The following is a 17,112-nucleotide window of genomic DNA, read 5'->3' on the forward strand; positions in this document are numbered from 1 at the left end:
GAGCAGCTTCAGGACGAGTTGTCTTTGGTGCAATTGTCAGGGCCAGCAGGTAGGCCGGCAGGGTTGGCTCCAAGTCAGTTGCTGCTCCTCCGTTCTTGCTCTTCGCAACTTTTCGGTGTCCTCCTTAGGTCGACAGATTCTGCTTTCCTAGTGCCCCAAGTACTAGCTATAGGGGCGTTAAGGGGAGTGAAGGTGGTAGCCAATGGGTTACTTACCCTTGGGATCACTGCAACCCCTTCATGACCACTTCCTGTGGGAAGTGGGTATAACCCTTTTCCAGAGTTCCAAATTCTGCCATCACCAACATGGCAGAATTTCCCTAAAGGCAGGCACTTCCGGCAGCTCACCTTAGGGGTGTGTCTGGCCTGGTAGTGCACCAAGCCTTCCTAATATCTAATTCCCTGCCTGTCCTGGTGCCAAAACGGCCCAGGGCAGGGGGTTGGCATTTCCCCCTGTCTGGAAAGCCGTGGTCCCATATCAGAGGTGGAAGAGGCCATTGAATCCTCCTACCTTGATATGCTTATTACTTAGCCATCCTGCTTGGAGGAGGTGACAACACCTCCTGCCAGAGCACTCATTGTTTCTGCCCTCAGAGAGCGATGTGTTTGCAGGCATGTCACACAGGGATGTGTGCCATGCCATGTTTTCACTTTTATTTGCACGAAGACATGCAGCCTGCAATTGCAGTCTGCATGAGTTGGGTGAGAGGTCCCTTAAGGTGGCACAATAGATGCCGCAGCCCTTAGGGACCCTCTTTAGTACTCATGCCCTGGGTATTTGCAGTACCATTTATTATGGACTTACGGGAGTGCTAAAGCTATAGCCAATTGGGAGAACAATGGTACAGTTTTTAGTGAGAAGATCTGGCACTGGGGACCTTGATATCAGGAACCCAGTGCACTTCTATCAAAATTGCATCAGGTACCAGGCAAAAAGTGAGTAGGGTAGGGTGTCCTTGTCAATGCCCCCCCCCCGCCCACATCCCATGTTCAGAGGCATCATCTGCACTATGAACTGCTTTGAATAATCTGGAGCTTTAATAATGGGTGCTGCGCACATTGCTTCTTTCAGGATGTCAAAAGCCTTTTGACCACTCACTGTCCAGTTTATCTTCTTAGGCATCTTCTTGGAGGTAAGTTCTTTGAGGGGTGCCACAATGGTGCTGTACCACTTCACAATCCTTCTGTAGTACCCAGTTAAGCCAAGGAATGCCCTGACTTGGGTCTGGGTTGTTGGAGCTTTCCCAGTCCGGAATTGTGTGGATCTAGGGCTGTAAAGGTTAAACTTGACCCCCACCTATGAGGTGGCCCAAGCATACAACTGTGCCCTGTCTTATCTGGCTCTTTCTTACCTGATAGTGAGGCCCGATGCTTGCAGAGTCTTCAGGACCTTCCCAAGGTGGATCAGGTGAACGTGCCAAATGGAAATATAAAAAGCAATATTGTCTAGATATGCTGCACTAAAAGTGTCCAGCCCAGCAAGGACTTTATTCACCAATATGTGGAAGATGACCGGGAAATTCTTTAATCCAAAGGGCATAACAGTGAACTGATAAGACCCATCTGGGTTTGAGAATACTGGCTTTTGTTTTGATCCCAGGGTCAGACCAATTTGCCAGTACCCTGATGTTAAATCAACTGTACTAAGAAATGTGGCTGCCCCCAGTCTCTCAATAAGCTCATCAGCTTTAAGAATTGGATATTCATCTGTCTTGGTTACTTAATTGAGGCCCCTACAGTCCACACACAACCTCAACTTTGGTTTTCTACCCTTGGAATGAGGTTTGGGGACTAATACAACTTGGCTGGCCCAGGGGCTCTCAGAGGGGTCAGTGACTCCCAATTCCAGCATCTTGTTGACTTGAGCGCTGACGCTCTCCTTAACTATCTATATATTGTGTTTTTGACAGGTGCACTGTCACCAGTGCCCACATCATGAGTACACCAGTTTTTCTGACCAGGGGTCAAGGAAAAGAGCTTAGAATAGTGCTGCAAGACTTGCTTGCAATCAGTCTACTGTTGGGCAGAGAGGGTGTCTGAAAAGATAACTCCATCTGCTGAGCCCTCTTTTGTAGGAGCGGTTAGGGAGAGGTTGATCATGAGCGTAGTCACATCAGCCCTGTCATAGAAAGGCTTTAGGCTGTTAACATGAATGACCATGTGAGGGCTCCTACTAGTGCCTAGGTATACCAGGTAGGTGACCTCCCATTTTCTTTTCGAGGATAGGGTAGGGCCCACTCCACTTGTCCTGGAGAGCCCTAGGTTCCACAGGCTCCAAAACCCATACCTTCTTCCCTGGTTGGAACTCCAACAGCACAGCCTTTTGGTCATATGAGAACTTCTGCAGCTCTTCGCTTGCCTCAAGGGTTGTGGATGCGTTACTCATGTACTCTGCCATCATTGAACACAGGCTAAGCACATAGTCCACAAAGTCTTGTTTAAGCACTTTGAGAGGTCTCTCCCAGCCTTCCTAAATTAGACACAGTGGTCCCCTTACAGGATGCCCAAACAGAAGTTCAGAATGGGGAAAACCCTACACCCTTATGAGCTACTTTTCTGTAAGTGAAAAGCAGGCATGGCAAAAGGGCATCCCTTCTCACGAATTTTTCAGGGAGTCCCATCATCATGCCTTTCATGGTTATGTTGAATCCCTTAAGTAAACCATTTGTTTGTGGGTGATATGGGGTAGTGAACTAGGAAGTCACACAATATTCATTCCACTTAACCTTTAGGTAGCCAGACATGAAGTTACTACCTCTGTCTGACACCACCTCCTTAGGGAAACACACTCTTCTAAAAATACTTAAGAGGGCTCTATCAACTGCATGAGCTGTGACTGTACCAGTATGAATCTGTTCCCCGAAGCTGTTGGAGGGTCCAGGGGACCAACAACTCTAACCCATACCCTTTCAAAAGGCAACCCCAACCACTGGAAGTAGAATTAAGGGGGCCATTGGGTGGTTACCGGCTTTACCACTTGCTTGTCAGGTAACACACACATGAGTTACAAAACTCCTTCCCCTTCTGGGGCATGTTTGGCCAGTAGAAATGGCTGACTAACATGCCCCAAGTTTTGCTCATGCCAAGATGCCCAGCTAGAGAATGTCATGGGCCAATGAGAGTAAAAGCTTTGTACTACTGAGCAACTACCACTCTCCTAGTGGAACCAGGTTTGGAGTCTCTGGCTTTAGTGTACAGGAGCCCCCTCCCAATAGGTCATGTGGGAGCCACTTGTTGGAGGCTGCCTCAGTATATAGTGCCCACCTCTGGTAAAGCACAGTGTACTGAGTCCAGCCAACCCTTAGTGATAGTGTTTAGGTCCCTGAAAATCAGAGCTCTCAAACGGTAGCCATGAGGAGCAGCTAAGGCTTATTCAGGAGGGTGTAAAGCGGGTGCATTTTACACTATAGTCCGTAAGAAAGCTTTTCACACAAGAAAGAACCACACAAGAGTTTAGAAAACGACGTTAGCGTTTATTACACAACACTAAGAACTAACTTGGTATATCTCCGGGTAGGAGATATAAAATGCACAACAGAAAGACTTCAATAACAGGTAAGAAACATAGAAAAACACATGGGGCTCTTTTGGGGGAGGGCAAACCATACACTAAGAAAGCGGTATAAAGAGCAAGTACGAAAACTGGACTGATGCCCAAGGATGAAGAAGGCCAGTGTAAGTAAGGAAAGTAGCTAGGGACCCCAAAGCGACCGGGTGCAGAGAGGTTACTCCGGGTCAAATGTCTGTAGGATAACACAGGGTAAGTTGCGGGTGGTATTTTCTTGTTTCAGGACCCTTCCGAAAGGACCCCGAGGACACCTTTGGATCAAGGGAGGCTGGAGAGCTACCACTCCCGTGGATGCCAGGATACCTACACCAGGGAGCCCAGGTGCATAGGGGTGAAGTGGTGTCGTAACCTCCCGTAGACGCCAATAGAGGATCATTGAAGTCCGGTGACTATAGGGACTCGTGGACCAGGACGGTGGAACCCAAACATAGATTCTGGACGAGAAGTACCTGAAAGCAGAGGGAACAGAGTCCAAACCACCCAGAGGTGTCCAGGAGATGCAGAAGCACAATGCCACCCCTTGTCGGAGCCAGACAGTAACAAGTAACAGTAACAGTAGCAAGACAGTCTTGATGAAGCTGCTGTGGACCCTAGGCGGTGATGCAGGAGCACAGGAGCAGGAGCACAGGAGCTGTCCACAAGCCGTTCCACGACCGATGAGGAATGCAGGAAGGTCAGTGGCCGGCAGGACCACCAACAAGCCTTGGTAACCGCAACAGTTGAGTTAAAGGAAACAATGATTGGATGCAGACCAGCAAGCTCTGTGTGTCTTACCCAACAAGGGTAAGTCAGGTCCGGCCCTCAGCACGCAGGAGAGCCACCAGGAATCGTTGGAGCCTCCTTGAGGACTCTGTCAGCAGGCACAGGGAATCGCAGTGAAGCCGCAGCAGCCCACAGAAGATGGAGGCACACAGTGCAGAGGAGAACTCAGGTAGGCTGCCGTTCTTGGAGCTGTGCGATGCCTCGGCTTCTTGGAGCTGAAAGGTCTTTTGTGAAGAGTAAAGAAACCTTGGCAACAGGAAACCGACTCAGTGCCCAGGGAGGCGATTCAGGTCGGCTGGAGAGGGATTAGAGTAGTCCACATTTCAGGGAAGACTGGTCAGGCTTCTGGGCTGCCAACAAACCACCACCTGTGTTGCAGAACCGGGAGATGTCCGTGGGACAATAAGATCAGAAAACCGGTCGTCGACGTACAGGTGCCTGCGGATGCAGGGAGGGTACTCCTTCACTCCAGGGGTGATTCCTTCTTGCTTGTATTCATGCAGAGTCCTTGCTGACACAGAGGATGCACAGCCACAGAGTTGCGAAAACTTGGAAGAGCGTAGAGACGAAGTTGCAGCAGGAATCGTCCCACCAAGAGCAGTCTTGTCTTTGATCCTGGCTCGATCCAGCAGCAGAGTTCCAGTATCCAACAGCAGAAGAGTCTTTAGATGAACTTCTGAAGATAGGCGGTCAGTTCTTGAGGATGATGTCCGGACAAATCTAAGGACCTACCCTCAGGGGAGCTCTTGGGGCCCAAGTCAACTTGGGCCCCTTCAAAGCAAAAACCACCCTGGTTACCAAGGGAGTCCCTCAGGGTTCCTGTCTCAGCCTCACCCTTTTCAATATTTATATCACTTCATTAGCTGCTCTACTTAGAGAGATCGGGTTTATCCCAGTCTCCTACGCAGATGATACACAGCTGCTTCTTGCTTATGATACTAATGCCCCCAATATCCGTGAAATATTTTCGGAAGGCATGCTCAAAATCAAGGCATGGATGAACCTAAATTTCCTTCAGCTTAATACAACTAAAACGGAAATCATGCTGTTTACGGAGGCAATCACCAGCTGGTCTCCGAGCTGGTGGCCTAAAGAACTAGGTGCGGCTCCAACCCCCAAACCAGTCGTAAAAAACGTAGGGATTCTTGTTGATAACAAGTTAAACATGGAGGAACACATAGCATCTACGAGACGATCCTGCTTCCCTGCCCTCCGCCTCTTACGGAAAGTCATTCACTTCCTACCTCTCCCTACCCGTAAGACCCTGGTACACGCACTAGTTCTAAGCCGGCTGGACTTTAGTAATGCACTTCTCATCTCGGCTACAGATTCTGCCCTGCAGGCCTTGCAGGTGATCCAGAACACAGCAGCCCGATTGGTTACCAATGCTCCTTGCCGCACCCCCTCCCTACCCCTTCTTCACAAATTACACTGGCTCCCGGTCCGCAAACGAATTCATTTTAAAATCTGCTGCCTAGTCTTCAAGAGTCTCCATCAGCTCGGTCCGTCATACTATCAAACAAACTGACAGTATACACGCCTTTGCGCAAGCTTCGCTCTGAAGGCAAAGGCCTCCTAGTTATCCCCCGCTTCAAGAAAACCAAATGGGGAGTTAGAGCCTTCTCTCATCTTGCGCCCAAATTATGGAACCAACTCCTGGAGCAGCTGCGATTAATTCATAATTACCTCAGCTTCAGGAAGCAGTTGAAGACATTTTTGTTCTGAGACAATCGACTTAACCTTACCAGTCTTCAGCGCGGAGATACCCCATGTGGGGCGATTCATGCGCTTTACAAATGAGCAAAATAAATAAATAAATAAAGTAACCCAAAAAGAGGGAAGGATTTAATCTGCGGTGACCCAACTATCTGGTGAGGTCAGGGACGCTACTCCGCTGGCCTAACTAGTCAGATGCTCCTAAGGGCCAAGTTTCAACATGGCGGAATCAAGTGGTCACCATGGAGGAGCTGGACAGGGGGGTGGACACTCCCCTGTCCTTTGTATAGTTTTGGTGAGACAAGGGCTCCTGAACTGGGCCAAACAAGTGTATGCAAGGGGGGGCACCAAATATGCCCTTCAATTCACTCTGGTGGCACTCAGAAGCACCCCACCCTACCTAGTTAAGCTCATCAGCAGGGGTGCAGAACACTGTCTAGGGTCTGCAGCAGGGCTAGCAGGCAGACTCTGTGAGGCAGAGCTTTCCAAACTGTGTGTCCCGACACAGTACTGTGTCGCCTGCAAATGGTGGGTGTGTCGCAGGCACTTAGCACATAACTGCTGCTAATTAAGAGGCATTCCTAGACACTCTGCTCTATGGTCTTTTAAAGACCTGTGAAGTGCTCGTGTGCGGCTGTGTGTGTGTGCCTGGGAAGCTGGGGTGTGGTGACAGAGGAGAAAGACAGAGGGAGACGGAGGGAGGAAGACAGAGGGAGGGAAAAAGAGGGAGACAGAGGGAGGAAGGCAGAGGGCGACAGACAGAGGGAGACAGACAGAGGAAGGAGGGCGACAGAGGGAGGGAGGGAGACAGACAGAGGGAGGAGTGCGACAGAGGGAGGGAGACAGATAGAGAGAGGGGGGCGACAGAGGGAGGGAGGGAAACCGTGGGAGACAGAGGGAGGGAGACCAAGGTAGGGAGACAGAGGGAGGGAGACAGAGAGGGAGGCAGAGGGAGACAGACAGAGGGAGGAGGGTGACAGAGGGAGGGAGAGAGACAGAGACAGAGAGAGAGAGCGACAGACAGAGGGAGGGAGACAGACAGATGGAGACAGACAGAGGGAGGGAGAGAGACAGAGAGAGAGAGGGAAACCGTGGGAGACAGAGGGAGGGAGACAGAGGTAGGGAGAGGGAGACAGAGGGAGACAAACAGAGGGACGGAGACAGGGGCAGAGACAGAGGGACGGAGACAGAGGGAGGGTGACAGACAGAGGAAGGGAGACAGACAGAGGAAGGGAGACAGACAGAGGAAGGGAGACAGATGGAGGGAGGGAGACAGACAAGAGGGAGACAGACAAGAGGGAGACAGATAAGAGGGAGGCATAGAGAGGGAGGGAAACAGAGGGAGACAAAGGGAGGAAGGCAGAGGGCGACATACAGAGGGAGACGGAGGGAGGAAGACAGTGGGAGGGAAACAGAGGGAGACAGAGGGAGGAAGGCAGAGGGTGACAGACAGAGGGAGACAGACAGAGGAAGGAGGGCGACAGAGGGAGGTAGACAGAAAGAGGGAGTAGGGCGACAGAGGGAGGGAGACAGACAGAGGGAGGAGGGCGACAGAGGGAGAGAGACAGCGGGAGGGAGACAGCGGGAGGGAGACAGAGGGAGGGAGACAGAGGGAGGGAGACAGAGGGAGGGATACAGAGGGAGGGATACAGAGGGAGGGATACAGAGGGAGGGAGACAGAGGGAGGGAGACAGAGGGAGGGAGACAGAGGGAGGGAGACAGAGGGAGGGAGACAGAGGGAGGGAGACAGAGGGAGGGAGACAGAGGAAGGGAGACAGAGGAAGGGAGACAGAGGAAGGGAGACAGAGGAAGGGAGACAGAGGAAGGGAGACAGAGGAAGGGAGACAGAGGAAGGGAGACAGAGGAAGGGAGACAGAGGAAGGGAGACAGAGGAAGGGAGACAGAGGAAGGGAGACAGAGGAAGGGAGACAGAGGAAGGGAGACAGAGGAAGGGAGACAGAGGAAGGGAGACCGAGGAAGGGAGACCGAGGGAGGGAGACCGAGGGAGGGAGACCGAGGGAGGGAGACCGAGGGAGGGAGACCGAGGGAGGGAGACAGAGGGAGGGAGACAGAGGGAAGAAGACAGAAAGGGAGGCAGACAGAGGGAGTAGGGCGACAGAGGGAGGGAGACAGACAGATGGAGACCGACAGAGGGAGGAAGACAGAGAGAGGGGGAAACCGTGGGAGACAGAGAGAGAGGGAGACAGAGGGAGGGAGACAGAGGGAGGGAGACAGAGGAAGGGAGACAGAGGAAGGGAGACAGAGGAAGGGAGACAGAGGAAGGGAGACAGAGGAAGGGAGACAGAGGAAGGGAGACAGAGGAAGGGAGACAGAGGAAGGGAGACAGAGGAAGGGAGACAGAGGAAGGGAGACAGAGGAAGGGAGACAGAGGAAGGGAGACAGAGGAAGGGAGACAGAGGAAGGGAGACAGAGGGAGGGAGACAGAGGGAAGAAGACAGAAAGGGAGGCAGACAGAGGGAGTAGGGCGACAGAGGGAGGGAGACAGACAGATGGAGACCGACAGAGGGAGGAAGACAGAGAGAGGGGGAAACCGTGGGAGACAGAGAGAGAGGGAGACAGAGGGAGGGAGACAGAGGGAGGGAGAGGGAGAAAGACAGTCGGAGGGAGACAAACAGAGGGACGGAGACAGGGGGCAGAGACAGAGGGACGGAGACAGAGGGAGGGTGACAGACAGAGGAAGGGAGACAGATGGAGAGAGGCAGACAGAGGGAGGGAGACAGGCAAGAGGGAGACAGACAAGAGGGAGGGATACAGAGGGAGGAAGGCAGAGGGTGACAGACAGAGGGAGACAGACAGAGGGAGGAGGGCGACAGAGGGAGGAAGACAGACAGAGGGAGGAGGGCGACAGAGGGAGTAAGACAGACAGAGAGAGGAGGGCAACAGAGGGAGTGAGACAGAGGGATGGAAACAGAGGGAGGGAGACCGAGGGATACAGAGGGAGGGATACAGAGGGAGGGATACAGAGGGAGGGATACAGAGGGAGGGATACAGAGGGAGGGGGACAGAGGAAGGGAGACAGAGAGAGGGATACAGAGAGAGAGGGAGAGAGAGACAGATACAGAGAGGGAGGGAGACAGAGAGAGACAGAGAGGGGGAGGGAGGGAGGGAGGGAGGTAGAGACAGAGACAGAGACAGGGACAGACAGAGACAGATAGAGGCAGAGACAGGGACGGGCAGACAGATAGAGGCAAAGACAGGGACAGACAGAATGAGGCAGAGACAGACAGACAGACAGACAGACAGGGACGGAGAGGCAGAGAGACAAAGAGGGAGAGGGAGTGGGAGGGAGACAGAGGGAGAGAGAGAGGGAGAGGGAGGGAGACCGGGACAGACAGGAACAGACAGATAGAAGCAGAGACGGGGACAGCCAGAGGCAGAGACTGAGACGGGCAGAGGCAGAGAGACGGAGAGGGAGAGGAAGAGGGAGGGAGACAGCGGGAGAGAGAGAGAGAGGAAGACAGAGGGTGACAGAGAGAGGGAGCGCGAGGAGACAGAGAGAGAGAGAGAGGGAGACAGAGAGAGGGAGGAAGGCAGAGTGAGACAGGGAGGGAGTAAGGGGGAGATAGAGGGAAGGGGAGGAAGACAGACAGAGGGAGACAGACAGAGACAGGGAGACAAGAGGGAGGGAGACAGACAAGAGGGAGGAAGACAGAGGGAGGGAAACAGAGGGGGGAGGAGGGCGTCAGAGGGAGGGAGACAGACAGAGGGAGGAGGGAGACAGAGGGAGGGAAACAGAGGGAGGGAGACAGAGGGAGGGAGACAGAGGGAGGGAGACAGAGGGAGGGAGACAGAGGGAGGGAGACAGAGGGAGGGAGACAGAGGGAGGGAGACAGAGGGAGGGAGACAGAGGGACGGAGACAGAGGGAGGGAGACAGAGGGACGGAGACAGAGGGACGGAGACAGAGGGACGGAGACAGAGGGCGACAGACAGACAGAGGGAGGGAGAGAGACAGATGGAAACAGACAGAGGGAGGGAGACAGAGAGAGAGAGGGAAACCGTGGGAGACAGAGAGAGGGGGAGACAGAGGGAGGGAGACAGAGGTAGGGAGAGGGAGACAGACAGACAGAGGGAGACAAACAGAGGGACGGAGACAGGGGGCAGAGACAGAGGGACAGACAGAGGGAGGGTGACAGAGGAAGGGAGACAGATGGAGAGAGGGAGACAGACAAGAGGGAGACAGACAAGAGGGAGACAGGCAAAAGGGAGACAGATAAGAGGGAGGGATAGAGAGGGAGGGAAACAGAGGGAGACAAAGGGAGGAAGGCAGAGGGCGACAGACAGAGGGAGACAGACAGAGGGAGGAGGGCGACAGAGAGGGAGGGAGACCGAAAGAGGGAAGAGGGCGACAGGGGGAGGGAGCCAGAGGGAGGAAGGCGACAGAGGGAGGGAGACAGAGGGAGCGAAACAGAGGGAGGGAGACCGAGGGATACAGAGGGAGGGAGACAGAGGGAGGGAGACAGAGGGAGGGAGACAGAGGAAGGGAGACAGAGGAAGGGAGACAGAGGAAGGGAGACAGAGGAAGGGAGACAGAGGAAGGGAGACAGAGGGAGACAGAGAGAGGGAGACAGAGAGAGGGAGACAGAGAGAGGGAGACAGAGAGAGGGAGACAGAGAGAGGGAGACAGAGAGAGGGAGACAGAGAGAGGGAGACAGAGAGAGGGAGACAGAGAGAGGGAGACAGAGAGAGGGAGACAGAGAGAGGGAGACAGAGAGAGGGAGACAGAGAGAGGGAGACAGAGAGAGGGAGACAGAGAGAGGGAGACAGAGAGAGGGAGACCGAGAGACAGGGAGACAGACAGAGTGAGTGAGACAGAGGGAGAGAGAGGGATAGAGCGAAGGAGAGAGAGAGAGAGAGAGATAGAGAGAGGGAAGGAGACAGAGACAGAGAGAGAGAGAGACGGAGAGAGAGAGAGAGACAGAGAGAGAGAGGGAGAGAGGGAGAGAGAGAGAGAGACAGACAGAGAGCGGGAGGGAGACAGAGAGAGAGACAGAGGGAGGGAGATAGAGATAGAGACAGGGATAGACAGAGACAGAGACAGAGGCAGAGACAGGGACAGGGGCAGACAGATAGAGGCAGAGACAGAGAGACTGGGAGGGAGACAGAGGGAGGGAGACAGGGACGGACAGAGACAGAGACAGAGACAGGAACAGACAGACAGATAGAAGCAGAGACAGGGACAGACAGTTAGAGGCAGAGACTGAGACGGGCAGGGACAGAGAGGCAGAGAGACAGAGAGGGAGAGGGAGAGGAAGAGGGAGGGAGACAGAGGGAGAGAGAGAGAGAGAGAGGGAGACAGAGACAGAGGGTGACAGAGAGAGGGAGCGTGAGGAGACAGAGAGAGAGGGAGACAGAGGGAGACGGAGAGAGGTAGACAGAGAGAGGGAGACGGAGAGAGGTAGACAGAGAGAGGGAGACAGAGGGAGGGAGGCAGAGTGAGACAGAGGGAGGGAGTAAGGGGAAGACAGAGGGAAGGAGAGGGAAACAGACAGAGGGATGGAGACAGAGGGAGGGAGACAGACAGATGGAGACCATTTGCCCACTTGGATTTCAAAATGTTCTTCTGGGGAGAGAATCCCCCACACCCCCAAACCACTTAGGTGGGTCAGGCTCGCTTGCTCGCTACACTGCCTTACTGTGTCACAAATGTCACCAACATGAAAAGTTTGGAAAGCTGTGCTGTAAGGCTACATTGGGGGGAGGGGTGTTCGCCAAGGAGACCGCCAGTATATGATATCATGCAGCTAACACTGGAATCTGTGTAGTTGCATGATTCCAACATGTTTGATACCAAACATGTCCAAGTTTGGAGCAGCCATTATATAGTTGGACATCTTGACTTGCCAGTGCCCACTACACATTAAAATGGCTGCCCGCACTTACTAAGCCCAGAGAATGGAGTTCGGGGTTTGTAGGGCTACCTCTGCTTGTGCAGGGGTACCCACACACATGGAAACATGCATACTGCCCTTCGACTTAAGGGCCTACCTTAGGGGTGACCTAGGTTTAAAGTGCAGTGACCGGGATATAAAGAAAACCTTGTATCAAACGTGAAAGGTGCATGCACCATTTCACACAGACTGTGATAGCAGCCCTACAGACACAGTTTGCAAGGGCTTCCATGGGTGGTATAACACATGCTGCAGATCATAGGAGGCTCCTGGTCTACCAATGCCCTAGGTACCTCAGTACCATATACTAGGGACGTACAGTGGTACCCCAGTATGCCAATAGTGGAGTGTACAAAGTACTTACCATCAAATTTAGAGGAGAGAGCACTGCCACTGGGTTCCTGGTTAGCAGGATCCCAGTGAACTACAGTCAAAACACACTGACTTCAGGTAAACAGTGGTGTATCTATGCCAGAAGGATCCTACTTTCATACACCACTGACATCTCCTTTTTCTCAGGCTTTCAAGAATATGACAGGTCCTCTGACCTTGGCACATCCTAGAGGGTCCCCCTGAACCTAGGATCTCTGCCAGGTGAGGCCCAAGTTCCTGGGGTTCAGTTCCCTCTGGGGCTGACCGGCCTGGTCCCTGAGGGAAGAGGACCTGAGCTAGTGGCTGTTCAATAGCTGACTTCCCCGACTTCCTACCTTTTTTCTCTTGGAGGGTTGAATCACTCTTCCACACCTATTTTTCACCCTGTGCTTTCCTTTGCACTCTGGTTTTTTCGCACACCCATTCAGGCATTCAGGGATTCCCATCATGGCTGCATGGGCTCTTAGCTGTACCTCAGCCCATGCTCAGGACTCTAGAACATTCCCTTACATACATTCAACAGGAAATGAATAGGACACTGCCATTTGTTTCTGGCGAGTAACCCTTATGGACACTATAGCCATGGAATGAGCCTTGGCCACATTATTCGCATTGATGTCTGGATAAGTTTGTCAATTCAGGTACTGTTCTGGAAATACCAGTTTTTAAGTCACCAGGGCAACACTTGCACCTTTATCTCTCAGTGCTTCCACTCTAATCCCATTAATGTGTGGCTGTTGTCTGTACTTCTCCAAGTTACTGGGCCAGAGAGCCAGGGTAGCTACATCCACCCCCTCAGTAAGACTTTTTGGACACCCTAGTCTTGACCCAATGAACATCCTTCTTTCTAAGTTCTTGGGGGGGGGGGGTCTCTGTCTATCTACCTATCTATCTATCTATTAAATCAACTGTGTTCGAGTAAGACGAGTTCCTCCTGAGGGCAGACACTTAACAGATGCTCTCTCATGATAAGATTATAAACGTTATCATTGTCTGACACCTTGTTACCTTCTAACCAGCCACCTAGTATTTTGACTGTGAAGTCAAGAAAATATACCTAGGTCTGACTTGAGGTTTTGCGATTTTTCCTGACTCTGATCCTGTACTCATCAGTGGTGAGTCCAAACCCCTCAATCAAGGTATCTTTCATGAGGTCATAGGACTTCGACTCCTGACACTAGTTAAGACTGATGCAATCCCTACACTTTCCTGAAAACAGCTCCCGGATTAGAGAGCCCCAATACTTCTGGCTGAGTCTCCTCATCTTACAAACCCTCCCTTTAAAAAAAATACAGCTGAGGTGTTGGAACTTCCTTTCCCCTCAGTGGAGTATACCCCAGACATCCTTACAGATGTGCTGGAGGCAGCTCCCAGTACGGTGGAGGAGCTGCTTCCGTTCATTAAGGCCTTGCTTGTGGTGGCAAATCCCACATGATGTACTACAGTGAACTGGAACATAGCACATCGCTATCAACAGCCCCTTGTAGACCCTGCCTTTCAACCCCTTCATCTGAGAGCCTAGTCTAGTTTAGGACTCTGACATCTCCAGGCTGAACTCGGGAGATCTTCTGACCCACCCTGCAGACAGAGTGTCATAAAAGCTGGAAGGAGTGGGTACGAAAGCCTTCTCTGCTGGGAGTTTGGCGCGAAGCGCTCTTAATCCAGATTTCTCGTTGGCACGCTCCCACTAACTGTGAGATATGGCAGCTATGGTAGTTCCTGATTTACCAGGCCACATGTTGAACCATTTTGCTGAGGCAGTGAGCAGTGGGCAGGATCAAATCATCACAATGGGCATAGACATGGCAGACAGTGTCACAAGAACTGTACTGCCCAGGGTTCTCCGCTGATGTGCAAAACACCCTGATGGACATGCAAGGTTTTTTATTTTGCCACAAAGCATAGGTGGCCTATGCATGTTTTAAAAAGTATAGCATCGTAGCACGACCTCTGTGCTTCAACAGATTTTCACTCTGGGCTTCAACAGATGTTCACCTCTTTAAGGATTAAAGGCCAAGCAGCTTCAGTTGGCCCAGCTTGGTGCATAGCAGTCCATCCCTGTCTCGGGCATGTAAAGGCAAAGGCCATGGTCACCAGGTACAGTCCTCCACCTCCTGCCCTTCCCTACACCACCTTGGAGGTGGTGGGGGCAGTTATTTTGCTGTGAATGAGCAAGTGTTGCCGATGAGGACGGGGTATCCTTTTTTTTTTTTTTCTTTCTTTTTTCTTTTTTTCTTTTAACAGGCCTATACAGCCGTTTTATCATACTAGTGGGTTCTGCGGATTATGGAAAAGGGTGATTCCCTACCTTGGCCCCAGACACCCCCCCCCCCCCCCCCCCCCTCCCCAAACACATTAGCTCCCTTATCTCGAAGAAAACACCTATGGAATTGATCCTACAGCAGAATCCATAGATACTCATCATCTTGTTATACTTTTCCAAACTTCTCAACCCTTTCCTCCCTTACACACCCTTCAGCTCATGGTCATTTTAAACAAGTCACCCTGGTTCTTGGCATTCACAACACTTCCCTCCATACATGAGGAGGGACATCCTGATGCCAGTCAGCTGCCACCCCAACATGAATTACTGCACCTATGGATAGGTTACCCCTTTGCAATACTTGGCTCCTGCTTCTGAGAAACCAAGAGCAAATAAATCTGGCAAATTGTCAAACAATTTGAAAAAAGACTATCTTGTTTATATGCATTTTCCTGATTCTTTATGTTCCTCACTCTCACCAACCTCTTTAAAACATTCTCTATGATATATTATTTACCACCACAGTTTGAAATTATGAATTCTTCTCATATTACTGCTTCATAGATAAGGTGGTATAAGTACTTTGTAAAACCACAAAACTTTCTTTATACTTTACAAACAGAAATTTGCTCTGTATAATTTATGTAGATTATGCATTTATCAATCATGCACAGTCTGCTAATGTCAAACAGTGGTGACCCTCTTTATGCCCACAGGTAACATAGTCTTTTGTGCAATTGTGAACCCTGCTTACTAGATTCCAGCAGGTTTTCATTGAAGTACCTGGCCCTCAGACATTTTAATTGCTTCTTGACTATTAAAAGTAATGCCACCAAACCTTTCCCCTTACTTCTAACAGCTTAGCCCTTTTGATCACTCATGATGGTCCACTCTATCACCAAATCTTTCGAAAATCCAAACCTCCCATTTTAGATTTTCTTACGGTTGCATTTTATTTTCTGTTTTATAATTGTATATGTCAACTATGAATTCTCTTGGCCTTGGTTAAAGATTGGATAAGACATGTCAGTTCAGGCAGTCTCTTATTTTCCTCTGCTCTTGGATGTAAGAGCTTTGGCTAAAACATTTTCCAGCCACAATAGAATTGTTTATCATAGGTCAACCTCTGATGCAAATACCTGTGGCCAGAAGACTTGGGCATCTGCTATTTCTTGTTCCACTCTTAAGTAGTTTGTTTTCCTTAAGGACTCGCAACTCTGCTTAGTCCTCAAATTGTAGTAGTTTCCAGTTCGTATTTTTATGTAACATCTGAAAATAATTTTTCCAATTTGTGCATTCCCTAATGGGACCTGTTGTATTCCTTGTCCTTAACAGTTCTAAATGGACCTTGGGGGACTATCTAAATCGATCTGTCTCTGTCAATATACCTATCTATCTATGAAATAAACTGTGTTCGAGTAAGACGAGTTCCTTCTGAGGGCAGACATAACAATAGTAATATTGCTTTACAAATCACGTTTAGTATTGTTTTATGCATTTGTGCAAATTACATGTTGGTATTGGTTCCTTGCAGGAGTGTTATGTGCATAACTTGTTGCGAATCGCAGTGTATTTCCCGACACTGAGGTTGGAAATTTTGGAGCTTATAGTTCAACGACTGCTAAAGATAGATGTAAGTAATCTGCAAACCTATAAGGCAAGCTGTTTTATGACTTAAACAATTCATTTTGCTTAGAAGCTTTGTGTTGTTGGATAGAACAATGCATACTGCTTTATCTGTAAATAAAAGCAATTAACTTACAGGATAGGATATTCCTAAATAAATGATAATCAAAAAATATCTCTGCAACCAAACTATCGCCTGGTTGATGTCCATATACACATATGCGTGTGTGTTATTTTATTTATTTGTGTTAGAATTAATAAGTACTGTGGACTCAGCTCCTTAGAAGTAGAACTTTAAATGCTACTAATTATAAATCCTCTGACAAAAGAGCTTTGTTTGCTGAAATCAGTCTGACTGTTTTTTAATAATTGAATAATACATTAACAGTGCTTGGCAATTAAATGAATTAGTTCAATCTTGGTTTCTATACGTTTTCATTCTCAGGTTAGTGCATCTCGCCAGGAAATTGAAGAAGCTGAGGAAACTGCTCAACACGATGATAGTAAGGCAAACAGTGAAACAGAGGAAGGACTTTTCAATATGGTGAGATCATTTTTATACATATTTAACATTTTTAGTGTCATATACTAGTTGGCGTTTTTAATGCACCTCATTATAGGGAGCAAGGGTACATTGTGAGAATGCAGAATGTTTCGGTTTTCGCTGCCCTCTGTCCTCTCAGCATTGTCTTGCACGGATATTGATTTATAGGCCACCAGGCTCATCTAGAAATGTTTTAAGATCCCTACGAGATTGTATTTCATCGCTAGCTTTAAAGTATCAATATCTGCTGATATTAGGGGACTTGAATCTGCATATGGATAAACCTTCAGACCCTCAGGTGGTTGCTCTGTTGGATATTATGGTGGCATGCAGGCTTATACCCCATATTAAG

At 50.2% G+C, this 17,112-nt stretch overlaps 1 protein-coding gene across 1 annotated transcript in view; it reads left to right on the forward strand.

The window, feature by feature from the left end:
* Nucleotides 1-17,112, forward strand: part of RRN3 (RNA polymerase I transcription factor RRN3) — a 546,972-nt gene that overhangs the window by 186,125 nt on the left and 343,735 nt on the right. The window contains exons 9-10 of the mRNA XM_086941427.1: nucleotides 16,125-16,223; nucleotides 16,662-16,760. Of these exons, the coding sequence (XP_086797553.1) occupies nucleotides 16,125-16,223; nucleotides 16,662-16,760 (198 nt within the window). The remainder of the gene's footprint in view (nucleotides 1-16,124; nucleotides 16,224-16,661; nucleotides 16,761-17,112) is intronic.

Source organism: Lissotriton vulgaris, chromosome 10 (assembly GCF_964263255.1).
Source record: "Lissotriton vulgaris chromosome 10, aLisVul1.2, whole genome shotgun sequence".
In the NCBI taxonomy this organism is placed as follows: domain Eukaryota; kingdom Metazoa; phylum Chordata; class Amphibia; order Caudata; family Salamandridae; genus Lissotriton; species Lissotriton vulgaris.